The sequence below is a fragment of the Portunus trituberculatus genome, chromosome 41 (assembly GCF_017591435.1).
Source record: "Portunus trituberculatus isolate SZX2019 chromosome 41, ASM1759143v1, whole genome shotgun sequence".
Classification (NCBI taxonomy): Eukaryota; Metazoa; Arthropoda; class Malacostraca; order Decapoda; family Portunidae; genus Portunus; species Portunus trituberculatus.
The window spans coordinates 36,286,848-36,310,538 of record NC_059295.1 but is presented as its reverse complement, the minus strand read 5'-3'; the positions used below and the strand labels follow the sequence as shown (position 1 = coordinate 36,310,538).

Below are 23,691 nucleotides of genomic sequence, written 5' to 3'. Positions count from 1 at the left end.
GATGCATCTCAGTAACTGTTAACGGGGCGTTTTGTAAATGAATACTTATGAGAGAGAGAGAGAGAGAGAGAGAGAGAGAGAGAGAGAGAGAGAGAGAGAGAGAGAGAGAGAGAGAGAGAGAGAGAGGTGAATTGAAAAAAAAAGTGGGTGGGGATTGAGGGAACCAGAAATAGCATACAGTTTTCTGTTCTCGTGACAAGCTTTCTGCCATTTGTGCCTCATCCCTTGCCAACGTGACTGCCTCTCACGCCAACGAGAACGCCAAACACGTCTTACACTGACCTTCGCTCCTAGGGTAACAAATATGCAAATCATGCATATATATATATATATATATATATATATATATATATATATATATATATATATATATATATATATATATATATATATATATATATATATATATATATATATATATATATATATCCTTTCTAAAGGCTCCAGTTGAAGTGACAGTTTTCAAGGGTGTTTCTACGGTTCTAGCTCTGAAATGAGCGTAACTTTAACTTGACCAAATGTGCATAACGTAGAAACACGTAGCTCTGGAACTCCTGACTGCTCCTGTGTGTGTTCCTTCCTGTGACTTGTATATATATATATATATATATATATATATATATATATATATATATATATATATATATATATATATATATATATATATATATATATATATATATATATATATATATATATATATATATATATACACACACACACACACACACACACACACACACACACACACACACACACACACACACACACACACACACACACACACACACACACACACACACACACACACACACACACACACACACACACACACACACACACACACAAGCGCACGGGCTTACATACACCTACAAATATTCATTATATTGTGTAAGTTGTAGGCTTCATTGACAGGATGCAAGCCATCGTCTTCCTCCTTACGTTAAGAGTACAGCGTGAGAGAGGTCAACCTTTCCCATACCTGCCATAAGGGCCAGCCTGCCGTCAAGGCCACGAAGACTCGTGACTTCACAGACAAAAAAAATCATCCTACCTCACCTCGCCGCGAGTGACCTGCCCACCCAGTCGACAATCGTGTCCGTCCGCCTCGCAGCCTCCCTCGATCCCAGTCCAGTCCCAACACCCGACCACTGGAGACACCTCACCAAGTCTCTCTCACTGTCTCTTGTGCCCACTGCCTCAAGAAGCCACTCACTCCAGCCACTCAGGTAAGGAGACATACTGATACCGTTTCTTCTCACTACAGTATCTCTGTACACTACTGTAGGGCATAATTGATAATATACTGGAATACATACGAAGAGAGCAGTACAGTTCAGAGAGAGAGAGAGAGAGAGAGAGAGAGAGAGAGAGAGAGAGAGAGAGAGAGAGAGAGAGAGAGAGAGAGAGAGAGAGAGAGAGAGAGAGAGAGAGAGAGAGAGAGAGAGAGAGAGAGAGAGCACTCAAGAATTATGGAAAATAACGTGTTTTTAAAATGAAAGTTTTCGTAATCATCAAAACAGTTAGAAGTTACAAACTGCACATTTGATACAGTTTTAGACTGGTTTAAGTGAAACTCATAACAGTGTAACAATGAACAAATACCAGTCTGTCCCCTCCACTCCAAGATACTGGAGAGGAAAATGCCCCTGGTCCCATGCAACTGATATCCTTCTGAAGTTAACCTTCTTTGTGACTGTGCGGTTGTATCCCTTCTGTACAATGCCTTTTGATTCCTCAAGTTGTCGGCACTGACACAGCCTGAGCTGGTTCATGCCCTGGTTGTAGTGATATCTTTTTTTTTTTTGTTAAGACCCATGGTTGTTTATATTCATAAGTTTTAAAACAATAACTTGGATCAATATCCATTCTGTCTAATTGACATTTCAGAGACAAATACAGCCCTGACCATTAAAATGGAAGCTTCATCAGTGCTCCGGCTGGTGGTGGTGGTGATGGCAGCCCTTGCAGCAGGGGCCTCTGGTAGGATGGCAGGCCGCTTACCGGGAGGATTCGGTATACTATCGTCCCCTTTTGACTGCAACGACCGAGCCTTTGGTTACTACGCTGACATGGATAACGGGTGCCGCGCCTTCCACGTGTGTCTCCCGGTGTACAGCGAGGAGGGCCAGGTAACACTTTCACTCAGCCAGGCGTCCTTGACTCTGTTTACTTTCTTTCTTTGCAATAATTATCGCCACAAACAGCTCTGGGAGTGATGGGCTGATTGGTCTTGAAACACATTCAAGCACTTGATCCACGTGTACGTACTAAGGCGCTATACATATAATGACCAGGGCATCAGCTGACACACTATTGTTATTATCAAAATGCTAACAAATGTCATTGTCATGCATACACCTTAATAATCTAATGATAATAGATTATCTATAAAATCACTCCAACTACATATAACATAGAACCTGCTACGCATACGATGGATTGCTCTTTGCTGTATCATTAAATCACCATATCTTTGTGATCTGTCATGTCATTCCGCTCTGCCTGCCCGCAGCTGGAGGAGGTGGCGCACTTCACTTTCATGTGCGGCCAGAACGCCGTGTTCAGCCAGGACTCTCTTACCTGTGCCCACCCAAGCGAAAGTCTGCCGTGCTCTGAAGCGGCCGCCCACTATGAAGTGTCCAACGCAAACTTCGGCATCATACCAGAGGAAAACCAAGAGTTCAGCGAACAGCCTGTAAGCTTACAGTAGTGGATTGCTACTCGGGGGGTTCCGTCCTTCTGACATCTTCACATAAGCAGAAAGGTGACGTCATGGTAAAGGGATTCAATTTCATATCTGTAGTGTGTGCGGTCTTACCTATAAGTTCAGCAAACTGAAAAGGTTCGTGCACAAGTGAAAACTAAGATAAAATAAAATTGACACAACAATAAAAAAAAAATATATATATATATTACATAGAGTACGTATTGCCTTTCTTTGTTTTTATTCCCCCAAAGTCAAAAGGAAAGGAAAACTTTTTTTTTCAGAGCTAGCTTATCTCTCGGATGAGTAATTAAAAATAATTAAAAAGAAGCAATAAATTAGTTAGTTTTTTACTCATTAAAGTCTGTCGTTAGGAAGCAGGGTCGTAATAGAAAGTGTCAAAAATCTTTCAAGATCTAACTCTCTTCGTGACTTTTAGGACCTTACCAAATGACATCACTGCATCTTATCTATTTCTAAAGATTAATTCTTCGCTCAAACTTTTGTTAAAACCGCCACCTTGGATGATTCATGGCTTGTTCCTCTCACTCCTCCACTCTCTGACTACTTCACATTATCTATTAAAATCTTTCCCAATGATATATATTCTCCATACCCCAACTGGCCTAAATGGACTTGCTTATCGATCTACCGGGGACGGGATTCACTAAACAGTTACGCATTTTGTAAAAGACGGGTTGCCACTAAAATTCCAAGTCGCTAGAAGTATCGACTGAGCCCTTCTAGTCGGAAAAACGTCACATATAGCGACTGAAAAGTATCAACTAGTTGACGCTATGGCGTGAAGTGAAGGTAAATAAACAGCTACCGGTCAAGATGCCTTCCTTCAGTGACGATGCTGAAGGGATGGTTGCTCTTCTTTTGGCGTACCGGAAGAGTCAACAGAAAAGAAAATGTCTGTGGATACGTCCCTGGCTAAATAGGAAAAAAAAATAGTATCTACCACACACTAATTTTAAGAAGACTATGCACAATTGCGATCAAATTAAATCCTAACAAGTCTTCAATCCTCACCTCCAACAACACCCTGCATTGAGGGAAACAGTTCACGGAGAGTGCCAGCTATATTTCGTCGAACGACAATTTGAGTAAGCTTTTTTTTACTTTATAATTCTTTTCTGAGGTCCCTGATGTGTTCTTTTCCCTCACCAACTCTAACATCTCTACTACCTGGAGATCATATTTTCAAAGCTTATTCCGTGACATCACAAGTAAATTAAGTCGCAAATTGACTGAGCAAGACCAAAATGTTGGTCTTGTTTTGCGACTGGTTTCTCCAGTCGCTAGGCATCTATATTCTGTCGAAAACTCTACCGACTTGTAATTTCAGCCGCAAATTGGCTCGTGTGAACCCACCTTAAGTTCTTATAAGTCCATATCTATGCTACGAGCTATTCACTAAACACTTCAGACTTAGTACGTACCTCAAAAGCTAAGTATTCTCTCGGGACCCGTAAGGTTTCGTAACCCGTACCTATGGACGCCTTTTCTCCACTACACTACCCCCGAGGTGAACACCGACGTACGAAGCCAGATGTTAAAAGATGTAGATTGAAATAAAGAACTCCAGGTAACATAAGCACATGAGTGGCTTGAGAAGCGATGAGAGACTCTCTTTATATGAAAATACTAGTGTATTAGCATATGATAGTAGCCTGAATAGGAAAGGAGAGTGAAATCTATAGGCTAATTGCAAGCAAGGATTTGTATATTCCTTGACTGCAAGTGACATTATCATATGACAGTGGCCTGAGGAGGGAAGGAGATTGAAATGTATGCACTAATACAATGAATCTAGAAAGGCGCTCAGTGAGGTCTAATACTTTTTGGTGATTTTGGCGATAATGTGTACAGTGTAAAGCAATGCTCTGGGAGGTGTGAGTGCCTGGCAATGACGTACATGATTAATGAAGAGAGAGAGAGAGAGAGAGAGAGAGAGAGAGAGAGAGAGAGAGAGAGAGAGAGAGTATACATGACAGTGATAGTGTGCAATGGCAGTGACTGATTCCCATCTTTTAAACCCATTAACGTTAATGAAATAATAAGATATATGTTTCGTAGCTTGCAGATCATGTTTTCCATCATTGATAATGTTGTTACAATGGGCCGTGTTGGTACACAGTGCTACACACAGTGGTCCAAGTTGGTGTAGAGGTGAGCCGAGTTGACAACTTGACAATGAGCCAAGTTGACAATGGGTTGAGTTGCCCTGCAACCGTCTTTTGGGATCTTGTCTCTTGTATCATGTGATTATGACGCATTATTTTGTTTCTACTAGCTGCTGATCTGTTAATGTCTCTTGAAGAAAAAGCGTTGTTGTTGTCTGAAGGAAAAATGATAACTATGCACTATATGCCATCTAGCGGAAACTACCGCCAGAGAAGCGAAACTCCGCTGAAAAGAAAAGTATCCAAGATGGCGACCTTAAGAAACCTTTAGCAAATCGCTTTAGGAGGAGTTCGTATAGACTCCTTACCACTTCTTCGTACGCAATGCTAACGTAGGGAGCATTAGTGAATCCCCGCCCCTGATAGGGTGCCTCTTATTGTTCTCAGAAATTGTGCCTCTGCATTTGCACCTTGCCTATAGTAAAACTCTTTCAACATTGTCTAGCAACAGCTACCTTTCCCACTTTGCTGGAGGTTTGCCTTTATTCAACCTGTTCCTAGAAAGAGTGACTGCTCGCTTATCATGTTTCTTTTTTTTTTTACTTTTTTTTTATCTTCAAGAGGGAGATTATTAAACATCTATCACTTCACAATCTTCTATCTGCTGATCGCCACTAGGTACCTAGTGGCGATATACTTAAGTTTCCGTCAAGGTTACTCTATTGGTGATCTAGCTTTCCTATACCGAGACTTGGTCATCCTCATTTAAAGATTTTGGTGAAACTTTTGCTGTTGACTTAGAGATATCAAAAGCTTTTGATAGAGTCTGGCACAAAAAATTGATCCTACATATTGTTCGTTGGAAGAAGTTCCAGCTTTGTAAAAAAAAAAAAAAAAAAAAAAAAAATCCCGAATATGTTCTAGTATTTAACTAGGAATATTTATTATTTAAAAGATGCTTCTATATTTTTCTTTTACTTTTTGGTAAACACATGAAACAAAAGAAAACCTAGGTACGTTACAAAATTTCTGACATTACCAATTCCAATAACAGGAAAAGAATAACATGAATGAGCATAAAAAGTTAATTACTCGGGATCAATAAAATACTTGTCTGATTAGCAATGACACAATTCCAGCTTAAGAGTGCTAGCCAGGCTCTATCAAACAATAACATATTTCTTGCAAGATAATAACTCCATAAAGACCATTAGCAGCTAGCAGGCACATGACACCTCTTGAAAGATGCGGGGTCACGTAGCCATTCTGCGCCTCAACTATCATACCACTTTATATAACATCCAAACATCCCTTGTGTCCGTAACAACCACTACACATTAAACACCATCAAACAACACCTATCACTCATAACTGTCTCCAGTCTTGGGATATGGAGGTTGTGTAGATAAAAGTTATCTTTCATAACAGCCAAAACTGCATGCTACTAAGTGTAATCCCCTCTACTCTGACAAGAAAGAAAGAAAGAAAGAGGGAAAGAAAAAACAATCACAATATAACATTATCACACATTACACAACATTCACACTCTCTTCCCACCTGACAGCTGTTATACGTCACCATCTAGCTGAAAAGGGATCTTACCCCATGTACAGTAAGTTATGGACAATGATTGGTTGCGGTTTGCATGTCAATACATTAACAAACATGCCACCAAGTATATTGTCCTGCCTTGATAACACAAGCACGCACAAACGCCCCTCCAATGATGCCACACACTACAATCAAATGGAGATAGACGCAAGATAGAGCTCGGCGGCCACTTGTGTCTCGCCCCTGACTCAGCTGATTGTCAGTACCAGCGCACCGGCCGGCCAGCCAGCGACGCCCTCCAAAGCCTCCACAGCCACTCTCTCTTGCATCTTCAAGACACAGTAACCATGGCTCCTCCAGAAAGTCTTGCCAAAGTGTTCAAGTAAGTAACTTATCGTAAGTCCGTGTATTGATGGGCTGGTGACAGTTACTTTTATAGGCGGCCCATCAGAACTTGTTACTGTGTTGTTTGCATCGTGTAAGGGATCCCCAGACAGGAAAATATTTCTCATTTCTGGTGTTTGGGTATAAAAGTAATGTAGGATTGTTTGTTTTGTGCTTTTTATACCGCAAAATAGGAAGTGGACCCAAGACTGTCTCAACTCCAGGCCATGGCATCAGTCATTGTTGTATTGTGAAATTGTAGGTATGTGTATTTTTCACTGGTCATTCTTGATGTGTAAGTTTACATAATGATCTTATGCTTGACTTGATGCACTAGTACATTTTCTCCCTATATTGCTCATATAAGGAAAAATGCAGTAATTCATAGGTGAGTCTAGTACAAGTGCCAGCCAAAGTTTACATGGTAGGAACGAAGACAACAAGCTCCATGCTCTATGGCTTTTTTGTTTTGATAGTGACCAAAAGGAAGATCCAAACACTGAGGACTTGTGAACTTGATAGTATTTAGAATTTTAAAGTTATATATAGTAAAGATTTAGATGCTGTAATTTTGAATTGATGATTGACCATCCCTCCTCTCACCTTACAGATATGTTGATGATAACAAAACACGGTTTATTGATGTACTGCGTGAGGCTGTTGCCATCAAGTCAGTGTCTGCTTGGCCACAGAAGCGTGGCGAGATAGTCCGTCAAATGGAATGGGCAAAAGCAAAGCTGGAGGCTCTTGGTGCGACTTGTGCTCTTCATGACATCGGCATGCAGGTACTTGAGAAAGTGTTTTCAAGGAATATTGCAGACTTATGGAAACATGTAAAAATCTCTATAATGATTTTTGTGTTGCTAGAAAATGCCTTTTTCTTTTAGACATGTCCAGATGGCAAGAAAATTCCTTTGCCTCCCGTATTACTTGGCCAGCTGGGAACTGACCCAAAGAAGAAAACTGTGTGTGTGTATGGCCACCTTGACGTTCAGCCAGCCCTGAAGGTAACACATTATTTTTATGTCCATTAGAATCTGCTCCATGTTGTACCTACGTATTTAGTTATGAATGGCTGTCAACAAAAAAACTGACAACTGCTCATAAATCTTAGCTTGTATCTAAAGTGTAAAGAATGTATAGAGTCAAATATGGCTCCATCATCATTGAGATGTAAATATTGCTGCAACATTCATGCAGCAGCTTTAAATCCATTCACTGGTGTCAGTACATTTCTCATCTCTATCTGGTAGGAACCATAATCATATGTCATTGTAAAATCATTGATATTTGGCATTGAGCTAGGTATGGTAAGTATATATATACTTGTATAATTGATCTTTCAAACTTGAACTGTTTTTCTCTTCCAGGCAGCTTTGACTACATATAGCTATACTTTCAGTCAGATACGATAATAAGTTCTATTTTTTCCATTTGATGTGGTTTGGTAGGCAAGTCTGTTTGGGAGAGGCACCAGCATTGTGTCACTATCCCACTTATTGACCTTCTTCACAAAGTATTTGTATTTTTCACTACAATTTTTCCTACAATTAAGCACAATTTTAGGTCTGTTTGGGAGAGGCACCAGCATTGTGTCACTATCCCACTTATTGACCTTCTTCACAAAGTATTTGTATTTTTCACTACAATTTTTCCTACAATTAAGCACAATTTTAGGTCTCATTAGGGTAAAAAAACAAATGGAAATTGTTATGTGTCTATAAAATGTTATGGTTGATGCATCGATTTACTGGTAATTAATATTTACTGTAATTTTGAAAACAACTGTAGCATATCACATGTGTTCTTCTGTAAAAATTATTTCTGAATATGATTCTGTATTTAAGTTTTCATAAATAGTTTAAGGATAAAATAACCTGTTTTACTCAATGCTTGTTTTCTTAGTAGCTGTAAATATTGAATGTTTGTAAAAAGGTGCATAAACCATAAGAGTTTTTACTTACTATCTATTGATTCAGTTACAGAACGAAGGCTTAATTCTGTGATGTCAGTTAAATTTTCTGATTTTGTGAGTTAAGCAGAGAAATATAGATATCTCCCAAAGAAGGCGGGAAGGTAACATATACTGGTGCCTGTGTCAAGCAGACTTAAAAAGCCAAACACCATAGACAAAAAAATGGAACTAATCTTGTTTTATTTCAATGGAGTATTGTAGACTATCATATTGTATGTTCCTGAGTTTATTTGTTTGATACCTGTTTTCCTCGAACATTCCTTGAATATGTTAAATTTGTAGATTATTTGATTGGTATATTAGTTACATTTCTTGCTCTCATTATTTCCTTGTTGTCCAGTTCTATATAACTGAGATAATGCCTACCTCCTACCACTTCACAACTATGATAAGGTTTGTATTAACACTTGACACTGATCTTCTCAAGATAACAGTCAGAGCATCAATGAATTATGCAATAGTATGCTATTGATTTTATCTGGACCCTTGTAATTTGTATATTTTGTCATGCATTGGGAAGCAAATGTATTCAATAAGTGGAAGTCAAAGGTGGATGTAAAGTTCACTGAGTTCTTGAATGTAAAGTTCATTGATACATATTTTTCTTATCAGTTAAGGCATGATAGGACATGGTCAATAGGTCTCCCACCTACTGTATAATGACACTTGCTTGACACACACACACACACACACACACACACACACACACACACACACACACACACACACACACACACACACACACACACACACACACACACACACACACACACACACACACACACACACACACACTCTCTCTCTCTCTCTCTCTCTCTCTCTCTCTCTCTCTCTCTCTCTCTCTCTCTCTCTCTCTCTCTCTCTCTCTCTCTCTCTCTCTCTCTCTCTCATAGTTAATCAAGTTTTCCTGAGGCCAGAGTTATATATTTTCCCAATCTTTCTTAAGATCCTACCTTACTTCCAAATTAGCTAAGTTTTTGTAGACTTAGTAAAACTTATTGCATGCTTATATGTTATAACCTTATGTAATTCATCATTCATGCCTAGAACAAAAATACCAGTGAGATGATATATGAAAGCTTTCAATTCTGTTATTCTTCCAGTCTTAATAATCCAAAAGAATTAAATAAAAATATATATTAATTAATGAGAAATGTTAGGCTTATTGTAAGAGCATTAGAAATGTAGGCCTACTGCATGTGATCCCCACCATTAAGATCACCTGAGTTAAGACATGAAGACATTCAATACCAGCTGTGAACAAAAGGAAGCCCTTCAGTTTGAATTTCTGTTCCTATATGTATAGGTGCATGTATATAGTTTATCTAATCTAAGAAGTCATAACCTTGATGTGTCACTTAGGTTCATACAGATAAGCACTGATAGTGCTTCATCTTACAAGATATGCCCTCTGTGAAAATTAGAGTAATTGGTAATGAAATGCAGATTGTACCATATCTTAAAATGTCTGTATACTTTGAAGTAGATTGGAAGTTTAGAACACATACATAGTATGGTTAGCTGTGATTGTATTTACTTAAAGCTACATGCATTCCTCTTTGAAATCTAGGTGTCCTAGTGCAAGTGGCATCAGTTCCCTCTTACTTTTTTCTTACTTTTCAAATAAAAACTGGTTTTACTATTCGTATAAAGACTAATGAGATGCAGCTGTCACCATGTTTTGAAGCTAGAGAATTTTTCATATCTTTGTTGAAACTTAAATATTTATTTTTGGTTTATATTTCACCCAACTCTTTTAATTAGATATGTACAATTTTTTTTACCATTTCACTTCCAAAGAGGAGCAAATCCTAACACATGCGTCCTTAAAAATTTTATATCACCTCGTTTACATGTTAAGATGCTTCTGGAATTAAACTGCCTTTCTGTATACAGTGCTTGTCATGGTATTATGCTGGATGAACACCCCACCATAATGCTATGATGAAAAACAATGACCTACCATACAGGGAGGTTTTTTTCCATCATGGCATTATGATGGGTACCAGCCATTAGTATGACATCACTGCCTCCCAACACACACCTCAGTACTGCCTCAGTGCCTGCATGGCTGTGTGGTGAGAGGAAGTGCTGTTATTCTCTCACTTGCACCATCGTTTGTCTGTGTTTCCCTTGGTTTCTGGGTTGTACTTTGATGACTATGGGCACTGAGATGGTACTGTGGTGTGTGTTGAGAGGCAATGATGGCATACTAATGGCTGTTACCCAGCATAATGGTGTGACGGAAAAAGACCTCCTTGTATGGTAGGCCATTGTTTCTCATCACAGCATAATGCAATGAAAGAAAAAGACCTCCTTGTATGATAGGCCACTAATCTTTGTCACGGCAATATGCATTATGTGGGGCGCTTACCCAGCATAATGCCGTGATGAGCACTATAAATCTCTTTGCTAAATGGTCTTCTTTTTGGGTGCAGCAGTTGATCAAGGTCTTTTTTCTCCATTAATTTTCTCTGGCCAGCCTCCTTTGTAGAAATAAGAAAGATAGTATGACAGTCTGATGTCATGAGGCAGTCCAGCTGTGACATAGAATAACTACTGCAACTCAAACTTTTTACATAGCTATCTAATTGATTCATATAGTGTATTTTGTACTAATTCATCTACATGCATGTATATATTTATGTTTTGTATATCTTTATTTACTAGTGATTCATTGTTTTTTTAGGAAGATGGATGGGACACCGAGCCCTTTGTACTGATTGAGAAGGATGAGAAGCTGTATGGCAGAGGTTCAACTGATGATAAGGGACCAGTCATTGGTTGGATACATGCCATAGAAGCTTTCCAGAAGAATGGTCTGGATGTTCCTGTCAATGTTAAGGTTAGTTGAGATGATTGCAGGGAGATACTCATTGCAGGCAGCTAATTCATTCAACATTATTTTTAAGGTTTTGGATCTCATTATGAATTTAAGACAGCATAATTCTGACTTGTTTCCAATCTCCCAGTGCAGTCAGTTTGTAAGTGAGTATTAGAAAATGTAGTTACTTTGTCTTGCATGAAATTTTGCAAATCTTTGACTACTAACAAAATCATGACTTAAGACAGCTGGATATATCAGGCAATCCCTTTCAAAGGAAAGGGTTTTATTTTGATCCATTCTTCTTACTTTATATGACCCATTTTGGGCCATTTACCCATTGATGGTGTGCATGTTTAAGAGAAGTACTCAGCACAAACTAGTAGAATTGTGCAAGTAACACAGATACACAAGTCTTCTGTCACCATTGAAAATTTTTTGAAGTATCTAAAAACACAATCAAATGAAGAAATGAAACATGTGCTCTCTGCTTTGGTATTCTAAACTAAATTGTAATGAAGGCATTTTGAGATTTTATGAAGAGAACTGTTTAACTTTTCTCTCCTTCTGTTACCATATCTATTGTTTTACAGTTTGTATTTGAAGGCATGGAAGAATCAGGATCAGAAGGGCTAGAAGAATTGCTCAAAGCTCAGAAGGACAAGTTTTTGGCAGGCACTGACTTTGTTTGCATCTCAGACAACTACTGGCTGGGCAAGAATAAACCATGCATCACTTATGGTTTGCGTGGAATTTGCTACTTCTGCATTGAGGTTTGTGGAGCATGGATTCTAAATGTCAAAATTCAACTTATATCAATCATTACATTTTCAAAGACTGTTTGAATATACATATGGAGGCAAGGATACAGGAGAGTAAATTATGTCCTGCATATTACAATTACAGGTAAAACACACACACACACACACACACACACACACACACACACACACACACACACACACACACACACACACACACACCGTGTAGTGTAGTGATTTGCACGCTCGACTCACAATCGAGAGGGACGGGTTTGAGTCCCGGTAAGCAGCGAGGCAAATGGGCAAGCCTCTTAATGTGGGGGCCCTGTTCACCTAGCAGTAAATAGGTACGGGATGTAACTCGAGGGGTTGTTGCCTCACTTTCCCGGTGTGTGTTGTGTGTTGATGTGGTCTCAGTCCTACCCGAAGATTGGTCTATGAGCTCTGAGCTCGCTCCGTAATGGGGAAGACTGGCTGGGTGACCAGCAGGCGACCGAGGTGAATACACAGACACACACACACACACACACACACACACACACACACACACACACACACACACACACACACACACACACACACACACACACACACACACACACACACACACACACACACACACACACGAACACACACACACACACACCGTCCTTTAGAAAAGGACGGTCTTGTGTAACTAATTTATTGAGTTTCTATTCTAGAATAGTTGATAGAGTACAAGAGAGAGAGGGATGGGTTGACTGCATCTATTTGGATTTAAAAAAGGCATTTGACAAAGTGCCACACGCAAGATTACTGTGGAAGTTAGAGGAGAAGGGTGGCTTAAAAGGAAGCACATTGAGATGGATAGACAATTATTTGAGGGGGAGAGAAATAAGGACGGTAGTTAAAGATATGAAGTCCAAGTGGAGAGCAGTAGAAAGCGGAGTGCCACAGGGGTCAGTATTGGCACCAGTACTTTTCCTCATTTATATTAACGACATGCCAGAAGGAGTGAACAGCTACATAAATTTGTTTGCGGATGATACGAAACTGTGCAGAGTTATAAAGCAAAAGGAGGATTGTGAAATACTGCAAGAAGACCTAAATAAGATCTGGGAATGGAGTAAGAAGTGGGAAATGGAATTCAATGTGAACAAAAGCCATGTCATGGAAATGGGAAAGAGTGAAAGACGACCTGTGGGAATCTATAAGATGGGAGATGGAGTAGAACTGGAGAAAGTCAAAAGGAAAAGGACTTAGGAGTGACGATGGAAGAAAACAATCAACCAGTAAGCCATATTGATAGAATTTTTAGAGAAACATATAATTTGCTGAGGAATATTGGAGTAGCATTTCACTACATGGACAAAGAAATGATGAAGAAATTGATAAATACTATAATAAGACCCAGATTGGAATATGCAGGAGTAGTGTGGACCCCTCATAAAAGAAACACATAAGAAAATTGGAGAGGCTACAAAAATGGCTACAAGAATGGTCCCAGAACTTGAAGGGATGACATATGAGGAGAGACTAAAGGCTATGGATCTACCAACCTTGGAACAAAGAAGGAGAGAGGAGACCTGATACAAGTCTATAAATTGATCAACGGAATGGACCAAGTGGATAATGAGAAACTGATCCTGAGAGAAGAATATGACATCCGAAGCACAAGATCGCATAGTAAAAAGCTGAGAAAGGAAGATGTCTGAGAGATATTAAAAATATAGTTTCCGCAGAGATGTATTGAGGCGTGGAACAGTTTAGATGAAGAAGTAGTGTCTGCAACGAGTGTGCACACTTTTAAAGTAAGATTGGATAAGTGTAGATATGGAGACGGGGCCACACGAGCATAAAGCCCAGGCCCTGTAAAACTACAACTAGGTAAATACACACACACACACACACGCACACACACACACACACACACACACACACACACACACACACACACACACACACACACACACACACACACACACACACACACACACACACACACACACACACACACACACAGAGCGTACTGTAGTGGTTAGCACGCTCGACTCACAATCGAGAGGGTCCGGGTTTGAGTCCTGGGAAGCGGCGAGGCAAATGTGTAAGATTCTTAATGTGTAGCCCCTGTTCACCCAGCAGTAAATAGGTACAGGATTTAACTCGAGGGGTTGTGGCCTTGCTTTCCCGGTGTGTGGAGTGTGTTGTGGTCTCAGTTCTACCCGATGATCGGTCGGTCACTACGAGCTCTGAGCTCTTTCCGTAGGGGAAAGGCTGGCTGGCATAGTGGATAAGGTGGTGAATGTATGATCGGACAGATGTCCACGAGTAGGTTCGAATCCCACCACATATTGTCTGGATACTTTGCCATTTGTTGAGTGGTTTCAAGTTACCTACATGTCACCATGATACACAGGCTGGATGACCAGCAGACTACTGTGGTGAATAACACACACACACACACACACACACACACACACACACACACACACACACACACACACACACACACACACACAAAAGATATATGTATGAATATGGTGGATGAATTATTGGAACATGCTATCACAGAGGACATGAAAGGTATGGATCAGACAGTACAGGAAACATATTACTGCAGATATTGCAAGAGTTTCACATGAAAGTACAGATCAAATTGAAAATGTTCTATGCACATATGTGTGTTAAGGCTGAGTTGACAAATTTGCCAAGTGTTGACAAATGAAAAAAACACAATGATCAAACCAGGCAGAGGGAGGCAGTGGCATAGTGGATAAGGTGGTGAGTGTATGATCGGGCAGACGTCCACACGTAGGTTCGAATCCCTCCACATATCGTCTGGATACTTTGCCATTTGTCGAGTGGTTTCAAGTTACCTCCATGTCACCACGATACACAGGTTCTAGGTGGTTACACCAAACATGCACTTAGGTGGTGATATGGGCCCTAATATGGGTACTACTATAAATAAAATTGCCTGTGCTACAGATTAAAGTGATGCATAGGGCAAAAAAGGAATATATATATAAGAGGCTAAAGGAAGGGGATGAAGCTTTAAGGCCACTATACTATGAATTAGTAAGATCAGTTAAGAGGTTAACGAGGAAAGCTAAAAGTGAAAAGTGAATATGAGTTGAGGGTAGCCAGCCAAGCAAAGATGAACCCTAAGGAATTTTTTCAATTATATAAGACGAAAAGCAGAGAAGAAATAGGTCCCGTAAAGACAACAAATGGTGAAATGGCTAGTTCTGCGAAAGAGATTAGTAGAATTATGAACGAGTATTTTTTAAATGTCTTCACCCAAGAGAACACACAGGAAATCCCAGATAGCGATGAGGTATGTAGGGCAGAGGATAGTGAAAGGCTGACAGATATCCTTATAACTAAGGCGATGGTAGAGCAGGAGATAGATAAACTTAAGAAATTCAAGTCACCAGGACCTGATGAAGTATATCCAAGGGTTCTAAAGGAATGCAAGGACGTCGTAAGCGAGCCTTTTTAGGATGTCACTGGAGTCAGGTGAGGTACAATGTGGAGAGAAGCTAATGTGGTTCCCATATTTAAGAAGGGAGATAAAACCCTAACGTCTAATTACCAAACAGAGTAGTTGATGAGTGGAACAGTCTGAGTGGGCATGTAGTCAGGGGTGAGTCAATAGGGAGCTTTAAAAGAAGGTTAGATAATTCATGGATGGGGAAGATAGATGGAAATAAGGTAGATTGAGCACACTGGGACTGCCTTGTATTGGCCTGACACCACAGCCTACTGCAGCTTCCCTCCTTTCTGATGTAAGTTTCTAAACATTGGAGGCACTGTTCATGAGGCCATGGCTGATCTCATCTACCTCATGAATACACTTCTTGATAACAAAGGCAACATTCTTATTCCAGGTAAGAAAAATCATTCTTATTAATCATTGACTGGACTGTTCACAATTTCAGGTCTCAGCCTGGCCTGACTATTGTATCTGTTGCCAGGCTACACTTCTATTTTCATGCATCAGTTAAACAATGTCTCAAAATGTATATTTTAAGTGCATAGAACACATTCCACTCAGAATAATCTGTACTTTCATCTCTGGCAATATCCTTAGAAATATGTGTTACACCCTGTACATATGTGCTTAGATGAGGGTAATGCCTTTAAAATATTGACCGTTGCCTACTAATTTCATATCTTTGCACTCAATCTTTTGTTAGTTTTTATCAGTTTGTAATATTATATCCTCCATTTCAAGGCTTCATTAGTTATTTTTGGAAATTTATTTTTCATTAGGTTTGATGGATGAAGTTGCACCATTGACATCAGAGGAAGAAAAACTATATGCCGACATTGACTTCGATGTGGAAGACTATCGCAGGGACTTGGGTCATGATCGTCTTGTTCATCACCAAGATAAGGTTAGTGGTGTGTGTCTTCTCAAAATATACAACACCAGAACCTCATCACTGCCATTTCATAAACTTTAGGAAACATTTGTGGCAGTAGCAGTGGATTTAGGAGTAAATTCTTTGAATCAGGAATCTCTTCCTCAATTAGTAAATGTCCTGCTTATGAATATTAAACTTATAAATATATTCATGCATTTTCATTACAGGCTAATTCTATAACATTATTGTGTGAATTTAATTGCTGTAAGGTATTCCACTTTTTACAATTCACTGGTCACTGTGTAGGGCAAATTCTAGCGGACAGTTATATGTAGGTGGTGATCTTGAGCTTCCCAAAGTGCCATATTCAAATGCTATTTATTTAGAATTTAAAGAATTTGTAGCAGACTTGACTAAGCCACCTATTTGTGAAGCACATATTTTTACTTTTCATTCATGTGGCACCCTGTAAAAAATCTTTCATTAATTATTATTTCTGAAGTTTTCTCCTTTTAGATACTTGTGAATTGTTGCTCCTTAGTATTGTGTCTGACTTTTTGTACTTTCTAGATTATGTTTTGGTATTATCAGCAGTGTGTACACATTTTTTTGAATTTCATAACTATGTTAAGATTATATATCTTTTATTTACATTTTGTAATTTAAATTATGATTTTCTGAATACAAAAAGATCAAGACCTTGATGGCACGGTGGAGGAACCCATCCCTCTCCCTGCACGGCATTGAAGGTGCATTCAGTGAGCCTGGAGCCAAGACAGTCATTCCTAGGAAAGTCATTGGCAAATTCAGCATTCGCATTGTGCCAAACCAAACTCCAGAAACAGTCAGCAAAGTAACTGTTGACTACCTGAACAAACAGTGGGAGAAACGAGGCAGTCCAAACAAGATGAAGGTGAGTCTAATTCTTTCAGTTTTATCAAATGCAATGTTACCTTTAACTTTGCTTCTTATAAATGCATGAATTGGCATCTGAGAAAATTCATACTAGAATCTTGATGATTTCAAAGCATGTTAGATACAATAGTTAGAAAAATTCAACAAACTTGCATTTAAAAAAAAAAATTCTGTTGAAGCAAAAAATTATGAATTCAGTCTACTTTCAGTCACATTCTTACATACATTTTACTACTTTTTATTGTTTAACATAATTTACTTTTTATATTTTGAGTATGTATACATATTTATATTTGTGCAAGTATAGAATATGACAATTTTGTGAACAACAAATAATTTGATACTGAGTATTGCATAACATTTTAGTAGCAAAGAGGGTGATGGAATAATATCCCATCAGATTTTTGCTTCTTATAAAATTGCAAGACCTTGAAATTTCTGAGGCTGCTAATGGCATAGTTGGTAATGCCAAGAAGTTCTTAATATGCTTACAAATCATCTGTAAGATAATATTGTAGCAGTACTCAGTTTCAGTGTCTTTTAAGGCATAATCAAAATACAATATTACTGCACTTCATACACGCTTTCTTACTTTTTAATATGGTTAGTGATTTAACAGGATCTTGGAAGGAAGGACTGGAGTAATAAATGGAAGATTGGAGTGTGTTTACTTGATCACATTATTACAGAACAATCAGCTGGCCCTCTTGACCTTGTCCTGAACTTTCTGGAAGTATTCAGTCTTCAAAACTTTGTTCAGTGATATGGTGCATGACTTGCTTTTGTGATTATCATATCAAAACGGATTTATCTTAATAAAAAAGCTACAAGTCTTGTTAAATACAGTAACAAATTATAGAAATATGAATGGGATATAATTAAAGTGAATTATCTGTGCTTTAGAAACCAATCAGTTGACTTTAATGAAATTTTCTTATGTGACAGCATCCACTTAAAATGTTTGTATTAATGTATCATCATAAAACATTATTATAAAACATTTTAATTTTGTGTGCAAATCAAATACCTTTCATCAGGGATGTAATATCCTGTGTATTACAGGCATCTTTGCATCACAGTGGTATTCACTGGTTGTCAGATCCTAACCACCCACACATCCAGGCTGGAAGAAGAGCCGTTCGTCACACATTTGGCATGGATGCAGATATGACTCGTGATGGGTGTTCTATTCCTATCACTCTGATAATGCAGGTGTGCCCATTATGCTTATACTCGGACCAGGTACAGGGGTAACTCCATCCTATTTAACAAGGAAGAGTGACCCCTGTACCAAGGGTCGGCATAGATTTAGTAACAAGTGTGGTGTGGTTCCCAGGCTGCTTTCTACCATGGTGGCCGATGTTGGATGTCAGACCCAAACCACTCCAATTATGAGGCTGGGCGTCGGGCCACCAAGTTGGTGTATGGGGTAGAACCAGACATGACTCGTGAAGGGGGATCCATTCCAGTCACGCTGGTGCTACAGGTAAAAGAGCACGTGTGCTATTATGTGGTTGTTCCAGGTCACAGAGATGGAGGGTAGTGCTCCCGCATGGCAAGCAGATTACACCCACCAAAATTACCTGGCAGGCCGTAGAGCCACACAGTTAGTATATGGGGTGGAACCAGACTTGACCAGGGAAGGTGGCTCTATTCCGATTACAATAATTCTGCAGGTAAGTCCATTTTCTTCTGAGATTTGTAAGGCCTTAAGGATTTCAATTCTTTTAATTTTAACTTTATAACTTGGTTAATATTTGTTATAGATTAGACTTCTGGTATGGAGACATACTCGTTAACTTACAACAGTTTCTGTTAACTTGATTAATTTACAAAGACTGAGATTAATACCTAAGTGTTCCATGTAATTACCCTGAGTAACCATCAAGTGCTTCAGCTGTGAAGGTACAGTATAAGTAAGTTCCTTATTGTTTCAATTACTCTTAACTGAGTGTATTTTTTTGAGAGTTTTTGGTGAAATATCAAGTGGTCATTATTTGTACAAGTTTTTCATTTATAATGAAAATTTATTTTAAAATTTGAGAGGTATCAAATAAGATACCTAGTATTGACAGTTTCTTTAATTGCTTAAACAGGAAAGTTCATCAAACATTTTGACAATATGAAAACAAAATTTGAACCTTTATTCTCAATTTTTTCTTAGAACTCTCTAAATACTGTATTAAACCTTATTATTCCATTACATATATGAATTTTTTTGCATTATTTCTTTCATCTTATCAAGACAGTAGAGATGGTTGTGGAGGGAGTTAAAATACATCAATAACTGGATGACATGAGTTGGTTTTGGGATGGAGAGAACTGAGGAGATAAAGACTTCAAGTGTGTGGCCCAAGTGTTATATAAATGTGATGAAATGAAGAGCTGAGAGGGAATGTCTTAGAATAATTTCTCTCTCTCTCTCTCTCTCTCTCTCTCTCTCTCTCTCTCTCTCTCTCTCTCTCTCTCTCTCTCTCTCTCTCTCTCTCTCTCTCTCTCTCTCTCTCCTGTATTGTAACATTAACCTCAGTGCTCAATTCAACACATGTTTGAAGTTATGAATAGCAACACTATCTGAGGTACCCTGAGTTGTGGGCATTGTTTAGAAGACTAATCTGAATATTCTTTACAGGAGGTAACTGGCAAGAATGTGATGCTGTTGCCCATGGGAGCTTGTGATGATGGTGCCCATTCCCAGAATGAGAAAATCAATATTCGCAATTACATTGAAGGAGTGAGTGCAGTAGAGATACAGAGTTTTTGAAAAAAAAAAAAAAAATATATATATATATATATATATATATATATATATATATATATATATATATATATATATATATATATATGTATATATATATCTATATATATATATATATATATATATATATATATATATATATATATATATATATATATATATATATATATATATATATATATATATATATATATATATATATATATATATATAAGATACTCTTATCTTGGAAATAGGGAAGAAATTAGCATAGTTTAGATGGAATTTAAGTGTACATATAGTTTACAATATTATTTAATTAAGGGTAGGAAAATGCAGCTTACATTTATGTATGCTCATGTTATGATAATTGGGATTTGCCACAATGTTTCCTCATCATTTAAATGAGGAAACTGGCAATAACTCATGTCATGATCGATACCATTTCTTTCTCTAACATACCTATGCTCATCTATTGACAGAAAAGTTTTCACATCTTCAAACAGTCCAGTACCTAATGTATGTGATATTTAGCATTATTATGTTTTTTCCAGAAAAATAAATAATTTTACATTTCTTGTCTTTCAGACTAAACTGCTGGCTGCCTACCTTCATGAAGTTGCCAGTGTTTGATGCATTCAACTAGATTTTGAAATAAATTCTCATGCTACCTATTGTATCCTGAAATTATTTTCTGATTTTTATTAATTCCATGTTGGTTAGCAAGCAGAGCTATGGAAGGTGGAGTGGTATTGCTTCAGGATGACTTAATTTACAGTTCTCAGCCATAAAGCTCAGACTGTCATGGTTGTGCCTTACATTTATAAACAGTTTGCCAAATGCTGTATTTTTCATTAGCAGGAATCCCAAGTTTACACACTGCAGTACTGTACAATGAAATAAGAAATCATGGTTTTGTAATAATGAACAGCTACACAAAAAAACTAATAATGAACTAAATTATGGCAATGAGCCAAGCTAGATGCCAATGCCAATGGAAAGGTCAAATTAAGTTTTTTTTTGCATTGTTCAATGATATCTTTTGTCTTCAAAACAAATAAGAAAAAGAAAAAAAAGATTAACGTAAATACTTCGCACAAGAAAAAATGCGAGTTGATAAACTTTGCAATGTATTGGACTTTAAAATTAAATTAATAAAACATTTTTTCTTGACTGGCAAAAAATAAATTTTCTTTGTTTCAAACAAATTATCCTTTGCTTAAGTACGTGTGGATGACCAATTTGTGTTTAATTGTGTGACAGGTACAGCATCATATTTTGCTGTCAGTTCATATTCTTATCAAAAGTTGAGTATTTTTTATCCTGACATATTTCATTATTAGCGAGATAGTTTGTAAACCACAACCAACAATGGGAAGGATCAGACTTATAAGCACTGCTTACTACATTGGTGACAGTATAGAACAGACTGTAAGGAGATGAAATGTATTGAATGTTGTGTAATGACTGGAGGGTAGGATGCAGTGAGGCATGGGATTCTCAAATTCAGAAGTGCTAATCAAAAAATAACTAGATTAATGAAGTTGATGCAACACACACACACACGATAGATATACACCTGAACATGGATATGTAACACGCACACACATGATAGATATAAACCCGAACACACATGAATATGTAACACACACACACACACAAGCGAGAGAGAGAGAGAGAGAGAGAGAGAGCCATTCTTCTTATTTCTTTCCAGCCCTTACCTGCCTCCGTCTCAGACAAAGCGAAGACCTCATGCAACGACGCCTATTAGCTCTACTTATGACCACACCCACGCCCACACACCCTCACATGATTACAGCCCTCCGTCATCTTCCGCGTATGGGAGGCGTATTGGCTTGCCTGACTTCATTAATTAATTCACTCCTACACACTGAACTGATACAGGAATAAAGGTACGAGAGAGAGAGAGAGAGAGAGAGAGAGAGAATTGTTTATATCACAAACCCATACGAGCGTATATACCACAGGTTTAGAAAGAATAACAGAAGCCTCACAGCATCCAATCTCACGCCACCTATCTCATAACAGAAACCTTAAGTCCAAACATGTTCCGCCAATATGAGGCATGAATGTTTACCTCCAGCAGCGGCCACTAATGGATGGAAGTCTGCTGATTCCCTCTCACACACACACACACACACACACACACTGTTGCGTTGTCTTTGTATGATCCCCATTTCCACTAATTAACAGTTGATATGGATGATAATCAATACTGGAGGGTTAATGGCTTTGCTCGACGGTGATGCTCCGGAGATTAATGCTCTTGGCTGAGGGATAATGTTTAGGCTACCTGAGCGGCGGATAATTGGAGTGAAGACGCGACATTTCCCTACAACTTGTCCGCGTATCTGTAACCGAGCTTCTCCTGTGATAAGTATAAGTGAAGTTTTGATAGTGATGATGTGAGATGGTCTGGGTAAGTGAGGTGAAAAGATGATACTTGTAAACCATTGGGACATTTTTCTTCATATAGTAAAGTTAGGTAGTCTATTTATTCCATCAGCCAATGTATCTTTTTCGGAAAAAGAGTTTCATCGAATCATACAATTGAAATGAAGGCACAAGGAGTGAATGGAAAATTTGAATAAAATACTTGTATATCGCCATCTGTAGATAGTTTTTACTGCAATGATCACAGCTGCAGTGGATTCTTCTCAACAATAATTTCCTTTCTTAATTATGCATACGAATGCTCCTCAGAGTTAATCTTCTACACACAACATACTGTTAATTGCAGCTAACTTCATAGCCGCTGCATCGTAGCAAAAACACAGCGATCTGAACAATTGTGAGAGAATTGAAATAAAGGATCATTCCATAATGAAGTCGAGACAAAATGATAAGCCACCAGGTGAACGTCACAGGGTGTGAAAGATGCGTGTTTCAGTGTAAGAAGGAACAAAGAAGAAACAAGCCAGAAACCAGACGAGGCAGCAAGCTTCATGCCACACCGCTGCCTCCTCCCTGCTCGCATCAGGAACCAAGGAATGGGAATGGTCAATCTCAATCTTATCAGGAAACTCTTACTGAAGAAGACTTTTCATGTAAACTCTGAGATTAGCGAAGTAAAACTAAACAAAAACAAGATAAAAAGAAGGAAGGAAAAAAAAGAAGCGATTAAAGCCGAGGACGAGAGAAGGGTTGATTGAGGTGCTATTTCTGCACACCGAATGAAGGAATAAGAAGATGGATAAATTATCATATAAATCATCTTATAACTAAAATATGTTCTCTGCTTACAGGAAAAAAATAATGTACATATGTAAAATATTCTTTTGACTTATTACTAGTAGTGCATAACAATATTTTCTTTCAAAATATAAGATACTTATTTA

At 38.3% G+C, this 23,691-nt stretch overlaps 2 protein-coding genes and 1 long non-coding RNA gene across 3 annotated transcripts; all 3 read left to right on the top strand.

Moving 5' to 3' along the window:
• The first annotated feature begins 1,071 nt into the window (after positions 1–1,071).
• Positions 1,072–2,936, top strand: LOC123517045 (U-scoloptoxin(01)-Er1a-like). The gene is made up of 3 exons (XM_045276876.1): positions 1,072–1,229; positions 1,891–2,132; positions 2,516–2,936. The coding sequence occupies exons 2-3, from the start codon at positions 1,917–1,919 to the stop codon at positions 2,711–2,713; spliced, it is 414 nt and encodes a 137-aa protein (XP_045132811.1). The 5' UTR covers positions 1,072–1,229; positions 1,891–1,916; the 3' UTR covers positions 2,714–2,936.
• Positions 2,937–6,575: 3,639 nt separating this feature from the next.
• Positions 6,576–21,173, top strand: LOC123516830 (cytosolic non-specific dipeptidase-like). The gene is made up of 11 exons (XM_045276532.1): positions 6,576–6,769; positions 7,382–7,556; positions 7,659–7,778; positions 11,436–11,591; positions 12,164–12,367; positions 16,104–16,200; positions 16,586–16,710; positions 17,372–17,593; positions 18,932–19,081; positions 20,228–20,329; positions 20,921–21,173. The coding sequence occupies exons 1-11, from the start codon at positions 6,735–6,737 to the stop codon at positions 20,963–20,965; spliced, it is 1,431 nt and encodes a 476-aa protein (XP_045132467.1). The 5' UTR covers positions 6,576–6,734; the 3' UTR covers positions 20,966–21,173.
• On the top strand, positions 7,785–9,053 carry LOC123516831. The gene is made up of 2 exons (XR_006678296.1): positions 7,785–8,226; positions 8,338–9,053. It is a non-coding gene; the product is annotated as an uncharacterized LOC123516831 (long non-coding RNA).
• Positions 21,174–23,691: the final 2,518 nt, after the last annotated feature.